This window comes from Mesoplodon bidens (genome assembly GCF_964165515.1).
Source record: "Mesoplodon bidens genome assembly, chromosome: 16".
In the NCBI taxonomy this organism is placed as follows: Eukaryota; Metazoa; Chordata; class Mammalia; order Artiodactyla; family Ziphiidae; genus Mesoplodon; species Mesoplodon bidens.
Genome location: NC_138173.1, coordinates 63200954 through 63212231, shown reverse-complemented (window position 1 = coordinate 63212231; position 11278 = coordinate 63200954). Strand labels below are relative to the sequence as shown.

The window sequence follows — 11278 nt, the reverse complement described above, 5'->3', positions numbered from 1 at the left end:
TAAGCGGAATATCTTTAGGGTCAGGGCTGCACAATTAGGCCCAGAACATTATTTTAATGTATTTTTTATACACAGGACAGGCCACGAGTGATAACCTCTGTGTAGAACACCAGACAGAGCTGATTCCTCAATTATTCTTGCTTACCCCTTCTTCTTGCACATTTCTTATGACACCATCTGATCTGAAAGTGTTTCAAACACTTTTGCTAAAGGCTTTTCAGCATTCCAGCATTGTTTGACATAAAAGTAAATTTGATGAGCTCTATTCAACTTAGAAGAATTTTCCATTTTTAGCTTGTATTTATTGTGGATTTGAACATTGTGCATTGTTTTGTTGACCTGACTTGTCGTTTTACTGTCCAGAATCCAGAAGAAAGTATAATACCTTCCTTCCAAATCTGTCCTAAAGTAATGCTGTTCTTTTCCTTTTCAACGTCACCATACATGTATGTTGTGCTTTCTCCTAAACATCATCCATGAAACACATTCCTTACTTAGTGCTCTAGAAAAGATTTTCCTAAGTCAATCTGAGGTCTCCATTGATTACTATGGGGTAAAGGACCCATTATTTCATCCTGCCCATGGACAAAACCATGACTTAAGGTTTTTAAATTGGAGAGGTAGTGGCAAGGGTTGGGGTAGGGCAGGACTATTCCTCTCCCATCTCCTCCAAGAAGAGCTGATCTGTCCTTAGACAGAGGGAGTGGCTCTTGGGCCCTCTGGGTTTATCCTCTTAGCAGCCGGCACAGTGCCTGCACAGAGCATACATTCTTATATATTTACAGATGAGGAAGAAGAGAGGAGTAGTAGAAAGGGAAGGTCTGGGTCCTCCATGACCCCCTACGACGAGCCCATAACGATCCTTTGGCTGATGGCTCCCGGCAAGGTATAGATGAAGAGGACCAGGAAGACGATGAGGATGATCAGAATGAAACCGATGATGATGTACTTCTTGTAATTCCTCCAGATGAGGTGGTACAGGCACTTGAAGGGGGTCACAAACCAGGAGAAGGAGGTGTCTGGGCGGCTGAGAAGGAAGCAAGAGAAGATCAGGGAAGGGGCCATGTTGTCAACACATAGGAGTCTCAAGACCTCAGGAAGGATTTCTGACTCCCAATTTCCAGGGACCCACAAAGAGAGGCCCGAGAATGGGAGAAGACCATGTCGCCTTGAAGCAGAAGCAAGCTAACATTTTGGGTGATTATGATTCCTCATCATTTTAAAAGTTGGTCTGGAGGAGGGCAATAGTTTGGTTAGGACCCAGCCAGAGAACTGAGGGCCCTCTGTCTGTCCCACCCTGACCAGCTCAAGCCCTACCTCTTCCATGAAGCCCTTCCTGACTACCCCAGTCCACAATAATTCCCCTCATTCTGAATTCCTACCTCACTCATGGCTTGACTTACCCACTTTTTGAACCTAACATATGTCTTCCACACTCTGATGACTGTTTTATGAACCTGTGTGTTCTCTCTAAACAGACTGAAAGCTTCTGGAAGGCAGAGTTTATATCTTATATTTCTTTGGTGTTCTTCAAAGTGTTTTTTTTTTTACTAGGTGTACACTGTAGGAGTTTAATAAATAATTTTGAATTAATGAAGCACCAGTTATGTTCCTAACACTATGATAGATGAAAGATAGGTACAGAGAAGGGACCACCTACTCATCGTGAGACACTTGGAGTCCAGGGAGGGGTAGGACAAATACAATTTGAAAGAGTATTTTGTGTACACATTTCATATCTATATATGTTTACTTTTTAATTGATATATAACCATGGTTTCAATTGAATAGGGTAACACTTGCTGCTAGTAATTCTACTTCTGGAAATTTATTTTAAGGTAATAATTTATAAAGGGGAAACATTTTTATCATATTATAATAATGGAAAAAAGGTAGAAGTAAATTAAACATCCAGTTATGGGGTGGCAACCAACTCAATTATGGGTATCAAGTCTATGGACTATTCCACAGCCAATTAAAAATCCCAATTATGACAACTATGGCAACAAAGCAAAATTTTTCAGCAAAAGATAAATGAAATCTGAAGATAATTTTGTATGCATAATTAGAGAAATCGTAGAAAAAATTCATGTGAAACTTATATTCCCATGAAAAAAATAGTAGAAAAAAATATATGAAATTATTCTGGAAGTGCTTATGTGGTAGTTCTATGGAAAAGTGTCCTGTCCATTTGCCAAACACTCTATAATGTTTTTGGAATATTTTTCAATTATAGAAACAAAAAGCTACACTGATTGGATGGTACTTATTAACTCCTTCTCACTTCTCCCAGCAGGATGCTCTGGAGAAATGTTTTCATCCTCTGATATGGGGACCTCAGAGGGTCTTTCCCATTTCTGATGTCCCCATCCCCACCCCATGACTTCACTCACTTGGGCTTGGCCAGGGGCTCTGGCTCCTTTCGGGCTTTTCCAACAGGATTTTTCTCAGCTTCTTCTGCCGTAACGAGGTGGAACTCAGCTTCAAGCTTGCCCTGCACAAAGACAAACTCTCAGTTTCTAGTCACAAAGAACTTTTGGGGGCAACACCGACCTTCTAGAAGAAGTGTTATCATGTGGGAGAATGTCAGGAAGGATTTTGACTCTCCTGCTGCTTTAATTTGAGGAAATATTATCTTTTCGATCCTGGGAGAAGCCATTTTTATGACGGACTATAAAAGCCCTGGAACGACGTTACTCTTGAGTTTTGTGAGAAGAGGGGGTCCCACATGTACGCATGGACACACATAGGCTCAGTCACATGGACTATTTCACTTGTAATCATTTAATATCTGCAGAAGTAATATGAATTACAGAAAGGAAGAATTAAAAGGGGGACTAATTACTTGAGTGGCAGAACCCTTTTGAATCTGCTACCCTCTTTCTTCTCTGTCAATGACTCTCAAGAGGAGATGGGAGGGTATGGACCTACATTTGCCAAAAGGCTTTTCTGTCACCCTTCCTTGTTTTTGTTGTCCCCTCTAAGTGTTTTAGAATTATCCTTTTATTCTAGCACTCTGTCTCCCCTTCTCTTCCCTTTTTGGTTTGAAAATTATGAGTCATATGCTACTCCAGAGCATTGTGCCAAAGATAGTGGCAGAGATCTAAGTCCTGGGTTATCAGAGGATGAGACAGGATGTCTGCAAAAGGTAGGAGTCATTCTTTCTTGTTCATTCATTACTTTTGGGGACCCTCTGTATGCCAGGCACTGTTCTAGGCCCTGGGGACTTAATGATTAAGAAAAATAGGACCCTTGATCTCCTGGAGCTCCCATTCTTGGTGGAGGGGACCCTCTCTCCTGACTCTTTTGGTTTTGTGGATCAAGATTCAAGGTGATAGGAGGGACACAGACGTGGCTGGAGACTGCAGCATCACCAAAGTATTTTAGCCCCTATGATTGCTGTTAAAGCTTGTCTTTCTGAATCCCATGTGGATGGGGCATTACCTGACTTCAGAGGCATGGTTGATTTCCTACCCCAGTAGAAAGGTCTAAAATTCTGATGAACCAATGGTCTTGTGTTAATTTACCTATACTCTCTGAAAAAGCCAGGGCTTTTTTCTTTTTTCTTTTTTTGCAGTACGCAGGCCTCTCATTGTTGTGGCCTCTCCCGTTGCAGAGCACAGGCTCTGGATGTGCAGGCTCAGTGGCCATGGCTCACGGGCCCAGCCGCTCAGCAGCATGTGGGGTCTTCCCGGACCGGGGCACGAACCCGTGTCCCCTGCATTGGCAGGCGGACTCTCAACCACTGTGCCACCAGGGTATCCCATGCCAAGGTTTCTTAACAAGCAAGTTTAGTTGCTGGCAGCCATGAAAATGTAATCGTGGGAGAAATTAGCGAAAAGTAGAGTATTTGGGGTGAGTTTGAAGCTGGAGAAGAGAGGCGGAGTCATGGCTGTCTGAATTAGTAAAGAAGCACAGTGGGCTTTTATTACAAGTGAAGCCATGAGTTCAAATCTAGGTGGTCTCATCCATTCTTTAGACTAGTACCATGACCCAACTCAGAAGGCATTAAATTCCTATGATCCAGAAATACTCCTTTAAAATATGTGTATATGTACTCTCTCGATCCTATTGAGAAATTTTGGCTCCATCAGCAATGACTTGCACATAAGGCACTCGGGAAGTATTTGAAAGCCAGGAAAGAAAGACTATAAAGCTTCTATCCATTTTATCACATCTATCAACAGTAGAGCAATAGTAATATAACTCTAACTGTAATTGCAATGCTTTATTGAATGCCTGTTTTGTCCCAGCTTTGTTCTTTTTATCTATCATCTATCATCTATCTATCTATCTATCTATCTATCATCTATTTATTACAGTGACTAACAAAGTAGGTCTCCTTTATACTGATAGAGAAATGACGCCGTAAAAGTCAAATAACTTTCCCAAGGTCACACAGGCAATAAGTTAACCAACTGGAATTTGAACCAAGGTCTGTAAGATTCCAAAACCATGCTCTTTCCATTATAGCAGGCTGCCTCCCAAATGCCAGATAATTGGACTAGAAGTTTTATGAGGACCTTCCCAGCTCTAACATGAGATGATTCTATGACTGTCTTCATCATTGCCACCTAAAAGCATTTGTCTTCTTGGGTCTTAGTTTGCTCATCTATCACATGGCCAGAGGCTCTTTAAAGCAACTTGGCTCTAACTTCTAGGTTTCATGAAAGGCAGAGTTAGAGCCCACGGTGCCCCTGCAAGATTTCATGGCTGGAAGAAACCCAAGAAGCCAGCCCAGAACTCATGGCAGAGGGGCTTCCAATCTGCCAAAAGGGTTTATTTCCGGATGTTTTTCAGAGATGATCTGAGCGCCCCTGAGCAATATATTTATACGCTGGGAGCCTCATCCAACTCCTCTATACTTGGTAGAGTTTAAGAGTCATTAACCAATTGCTGGGCTCCAAAATGTTTGGAAGAGAGGACAAAAATCAACAGAGAACAAGTTAGGACGAGAGTGAAAGGATCATCGGTGTCTTCATTGCCTAACAATAAGCTCAGCCATCGTGCTGTATAACTTGCATGGTGGTATGTGAAGACATTATTCCATTTAAACTATCTGACAGCCTGGCAAAACAAATGACATTTTTATTCCCATTTTACAGCCCAGGAAACGAAGGCTTGATGATGTTTGCTAACTTGTGTTATAAAACTAAGATTTGTACCCAGGTCCTCTGATACCAAGTCCCATCCTCTGCTATTTTATGTGTCCAAGTGGCCCCTTTTTGTGGAAAAAAAAGAAGCAGCCTATTTATTTAACAGTGAGTCAATATACCTTTTCTGAAATGTTCAAGAGGGGCCTTACAGTCATTGCCATGGCTCCAGCATTAGAATGTATTTTTGATGTTTCAAATAAAATGTTGGAAAACACACTTGCTATATAGAAACATTGCTGCACAAAAGAAGCCAAACACAAAAGAATACAGGATGTGTGATTTCATTTAGCTAAAGAAGGAAATAGACATGATCAAATGATGAGGTTAGAGGTCAGGAGAGTGGTCAGGACAGGGGCAGGAGGGGTCTGGGTCACTGGAGAGGTTCTGCTTCTTCATCTAGGTGCCGACAGGAGTGTTCAGTGCGTGAAAATTCATGATTGGCACACTCTTCTGTAATGTATATTACCCGTTTCTGTATGTAAGTATATTATATTTTAATAAATTGGCTTTAAAAAGAACCTGTTTTTGACTTTCATCTAACGAATTGCCTTGGGTAGCTTAAGGAATAGTATAGCATAGCATAGCACAGGAATTGAGTGGGTACGATTTGGTGCAGACAAATTGGCATCTGAAATCGTGCTCTACCAGTTACTAGCTGTGTGACCTTGAGTGAGTTACGTGCCCTCTTTGAGTCTCACTGATCTGGGACGTTAATAGCATGTACTCCATCAGATTGCTTTGAAAAATAAATGATACAACACTTATAAAGTGCTCAACCCAGTGCCTGGTGAATAGTAAACACTTAAAAAATCATAGTTGTTAACTTCAACACTATTTTATGGACATAAATGCATAATTTCACGAGAAATATATTCTGCGCATTCAGAAAACTCCCAGAGAAGTCCCAAGGATGCATATTCATACAGGAAAAAAATGCAAAGAAAAAAAAGGAGGCAGAGAATATGAAATTAATTCTGCCCTAGGCATAGCAGTTGTCAGTAAATATCATGAAGAGCCTTGTCCCCGCTTCACTGCCCTGCCTGGGTGGTCACAAAGCATTTCTCTGGCATCGCAGAGGCAGCAGGGGACATCGTCCGATAAACGCTGCTCCTCCTTCCATGTCTCTCCACACAGAGGGTTCCACGTCCTACTTCAATCATCCGTATTCAACCAAGTACCAGGTAGAGGTCTTAAGCTAATAATATCCTCCAAATGTAATTTTAAATCAGAGCTAGAAAAAATGGACAGTGAGAGACTATCTATTAACCTAATGACATCTATGGATGGAAGAAAATGACAAGGAAAGGTCCTAAAAAGACTAGATTTGTTGTATCACATCCATTGTTTATGGGCTTCAAACTTCACTGGGCCTGGAGGGTGAGCGCTGGGGGAGGCTGAGAAGTGATTGTGTTCAGGTTGGACATGCCTTCTTCAGCAATAATTATTGCTTATTAAACACAACTGTCACTCATATGAGATGAGGCATTCGCATACATTAATGGTTGGAATGTGTACTGGTAAATCCTTTAGGAAGAGGAATATACACATATACATACATACATACATATACATATATATATATACACACACACATATATGTATCTGCACACATATATATGTATGTGTGAGTGTATGTGCATTACAGTATATAGTCATACTCTGGACCTGTGAATTCCATTTCTGGGTAGCTAATTAAGGAAATAATTCAAAACTCAGATAAACCTTTAATGCACAAAGCATAGTCATTATTCTTTTGGATGTTCAAATTGTCCTATTTTTCACAATGAGATGTTGTGTAGGAGGATATCCATATTCTCAGGAGATGCATAGGAAGTCTTTAGGGGTAAAGTGTCAGAATGTCTACAACTTACTCTTAAATGGTTCAGCCAGTGTGTGTGTGTGTGTGTGTGTGTGTGTGTGTGTGTGAGCATATACTATATCCATATATTCACATAGACAGACAAAATAAATATATCAAAATGTCTACAAATATTAAATCTAGGTGGTGGGTATATGGCTGATCATTGTCCTATTCTTTCAACTTCCTGCATGCTTAAATTTTTTTAATGCATGTATGCTGAGGAAAAAACACATGATTTAACTGTAGCATTTCTATTTTGAGAATACAAAGAATTAATAATATTCATAATAAAATGTAGGGGAGTGCTCATTGTAACACTGAATAGAGCAAAATGAACAAGGCATTATTTTTAACATAGAATGATCACTATTATATAAAATTAACCAAAATGTATGCATATTGGGAATAACCAAAATGTTAGCAATGGTTTTCTTTGGGTGACGTGCATATGGGTGCTATTTCTTCCTTTCCACATTTTTGTGTCTTTCAAATTTCCTATAAATGCATATAATATACTTTGTCTTAAAAATGATCTTCACGTGAAAATACCTCCCCTCCTCCGCTCCTGGAGAATCTGAATTTGCCACATACTATTTAGATGATTTGTCTTGTCTACCAGCTGCCTCAGCTAAGCTGTGAAATTCTGGATGGCAGAAATGTGTCTTACTGATCATTGAACCTTTAGCTGCTAGTGTACGCGGCCATAGTAAATGCTGACAACTCTTTTTCACACTAAACTGGAGGTAGTTTTAGTTGTTATGCTCTTGGGACTTACCTGGGCTACCTAACTGTAGACTTGTGAGATTAACCTGTAAAAGAAACTTCCTGATCTCCATCTTCTAAAGGAGTGATTTCTTTGAAGGTTGCCTTTAGTAGGATAATGCATATAAAATGCATAATGCAATGTGTTTCATGAAGCACATGTTCAATACATATTCCCTTTCCTTCTCCAAAGGGTACCCATTCTTTTGCAATTCCACTTGGAGCTGTTTTTCACTTACTATCCATATTCCACACTAGGAGCTGTGTGATCCAAATGTCTAAATTACACTGCTTGGGGGTACAGATAAGAAGCTTTAAAAATAAGCCTGGCAGGTGGCAGTGCCCATAAACAAATCCCTCCTGGCTGCTGATAATTGGAATAAGAGGACTATGATGTTCTGACTGCTGGCTTCAAGGCACGGGAGGGGAATTCATGCAGAGTTGGAATTAGAGAATGTCTTTGCTGGAAATGCACCTTGGAGGCACCCAGTCCAAACTACTCATTTTATAGACATGGAAACTGTGAAAATTAATAAACAGAAACCTCAATTAAAATAGAGTTGAGAGACCAGAAAGGGGAGCTCTCATGCCCTATGCTGATAGCAGAGCCTAATAGGAAGAAGAAAGACTTTCTCTTCTCACCTGGCAAGAGCTCAGCCAATGAGAGACAGTCATGGCTCAGTCAGTGAAAAGCCATGGACTCCGTTAACTATAGCACTCCCAACTTCCTTTCCCCCTCTATAAAAGAGTTCTTTCCAATTTTGCTGGGGACTCGCACATGGCTAGCCATGGTTGCAGACCTCAAATTGCAATTCTTTGTTAACCCCAAATAACCCAGTTTTTGCAGGAGAAATAACTAGCAGTCTATTGTTGGAGCATCTATCAGCACTTTATTCTTTTTTATGGCTGAATTCTATTCCACTGTATGGATATACCTGATGACATAATTAAAGCCATTTAAAAATCAAAATGGAGGGCTTCCCTGGTGGCGCAGTGGTTGAGAGTCTGCCTGCCGATGCAGGGGACACGGGTTCATGCCCCGGTTCAGGAGGATCTCACATGCCGCGGAGCGGCTGGGCCCGTGAGCCATGGCTGCTGAGCCTGCGCGTCTGGAGCCTGTGCTCTGCAACGGGAGAGGCCACAACAGTGAGAGGCCCGCGTACCAGAAAAAAAAAAAATCAAAATGGAGTAACTACGGTTCAGGCATTCAAAATGGAGCCAGGTGGGACCTCCCTGGTGGTCCAATGGTTAAGACTCGGTGTTTCCAATGCAGGGAACCCGGCTTTGATCCCTGGTCGGAGAGCAAAGATCCCCCACGTGTTGCACAGTGCAGCTAAATAAATAAATAAATAACAAAATGGAGCCAGGTGACTATTGTGGATGCAGTTGCAGACATGTTCCTAAATCATTGGGAACTTGAATTTTCTGAACTGTATCAAATTCTAGGACACTCCTGGCCATCTTCAAAACAGTATCTGCTAGCAGCTGCTCCCTGAAACCTTGTAGTTTCAAAGTTTTACCAACCCTTTTGCAACAATGTAATCATTTTGAACCCCAACCAGTTCTTGTTTAATAAGCGCCCTTACTTCTTGCCAGCTCCAATCCTAGTTCTTGACAAACAACCTGTGTAACCTTGCCCCGTTTTGCTTTATAAGCATCCCCCATTTTGTAGTCCAACAGAACACAATTCAAATGCTTCTTGAATCTGTGTCTCCCGGGCTATGGTCCTAACAAACCTCAAATAAGCACCTCTTTACTTCAATAAGGTCTCTGTTTCTGAAATTTCGGTTAACATACCACATTTTGTTTATCCATTCATCAGTTGATGGACATCTGGATGGTTCCACTTTGGGGCTATTATGAATAATGTTGCTATGAACTTTCACAACACTGCTTTTTAAAAAGGTCACCAGGAGAGGTACAAATTATTATGTATGAAATAAGCTACAAGGATATATTGTACAACATGGGGAATATAGCCAATATTTTATAATAACTGTAAATGGAATATAACCTTTAAGAACTGTGAATCACTATATTGTACACCTGTAACATATAATATTGTATATCAACTGTACTTCAGTTAGAAATTAATTAATTTTAATTAATAAATAAATAAAAGGTCGCCAGTGACCTCCACGCTGTTAAACCCAATCGACACTTCTCTGCTTCTTATGCAACCACCCAGGAGCATTTGACACAAAGACCTAACTGTCCGCAAAAGACTCTCTCCTCTCTGGGTTTATGTCTCAGCACATTTTCCTCATTTTCTTCCTACATCTCTGCCTACTTCTCTTTCTCCACTTGTGACCCTCTCCCACCCATTGTCCCCATTGCAGTGAGGGACTGTTTCCTGTGTGAATCAGATCCCCTCACCTCCCTGATGGAAACCATTTGTTGGCTTCCTGTTGATCTGAGACCGAAATCCATAAACTCTTCACATCTGAGAGCTGCATGATCCAGCTCTGGTTTCCTCTCCACTTCACTGGCATCACCTCTCTTCACCCTGCTCCAATTGTGTGAGGTTTTTGCTTGTTTGTATTTTAGTTCCTCCTATGCACTGAACTCATTCTCACCTCAGGGCCTTTGCCTGTGGTGTTTGCTTGGTGACAAATGCACTTCCATATTTTTCCCTATGGCTCACTACTTCTCATTCTTTAGGTCTCAACTATAAAGGTTCACAGTCACAGAAAGGTCTCTAACCGCTGTATGGAGTGGAAATATCTGCCTTGGATATGCCTTAACTCAGCACTTCCCAGCCCTTGTTTTAAGAATTTGCTAGGCAGAGCAATTCTCAGAGCTTCCTGAGCTGAGGTCTGTTTCTCACACTGTAATCCTCAGTTTGGCTCAAATAAAATTCACTTTTTTCTCTTAAAAAAAAAAGAGAAGAATTTGCTTTCTTGGTGTGCCTGTGGGTGACTCACTGTGCATTTGTGTGTTCATCTATTTACCCTTGTGTGTCTGTCTTTGACATTGGACTATATTATTCTCAGGACCTATCCTTTAATAGATGCTCAATAAATATTTGTTGAATGAAATGAAGAAATAAATTACACGGAAAATAAAGAGTCGATTAGGATCAAATGAAATAACAGAAGGGATCTGAACATATTTGGCAAACTCTGCAGGGCTATAAAAATATAATAGATGACGGCCATTATGTAATACACACATAATCACTGCCGTTTGTTTCATAGGAAAAGGAATTATGTCAAAAGATAAGAATTTGGATTTCAGGACTTAGCATTCCCCATTTCCTGACCTCATATTACATTCTGACAACTCTGACCAGTGAGCAGTTAGCTGTCCCCATGGGGCTATTTCATGACTCCAGGCTGCACTCATCATGGTTCCTCTACTTGGAGTAGACATCCTCCTTTTCTTCATCTAGAAAAGGGCTTTCATCATTCCTTGTTCTTGAAAAATTCGTGCTCTGCCCTGCTTGACCCCTCAACGTCCTCAGAGGGGATTAGCTCCTCCCCTCCCCTCTTCCTTCCCT

The 11278-nt window shown here is 40.9% G+C and overlaps 1 protein-coding gene across 1 annotated transcript in view; it reads right to left on the bottom strand.

The window, feature by feature from the left end:
• Window positions 1–803: 803 nt before the first annotated feature.
• The window catches only part of FER1L6 (fer-1 like family member 6), a gene marked incomplete at its 5' end in the record, with an annotated part of 170748 nt that continues 160273 nt past the window's right edge, over window positions 804–11278 (bottom strand). The window contains 2 exons of the mRNA XM_081214331.1: window positions 804–1027; window positions 2394–2494. Of these exons, the coding sequence (XP_081070457.1) occupies window positions 841–1027; window positions 2394–2494 (288 nt within the window). The 3' untranslated portion in view covers window positions 804–840. The remainder of the gene's footprint in view (window positions 1028–2393; window positions 2495–11278) is intronic.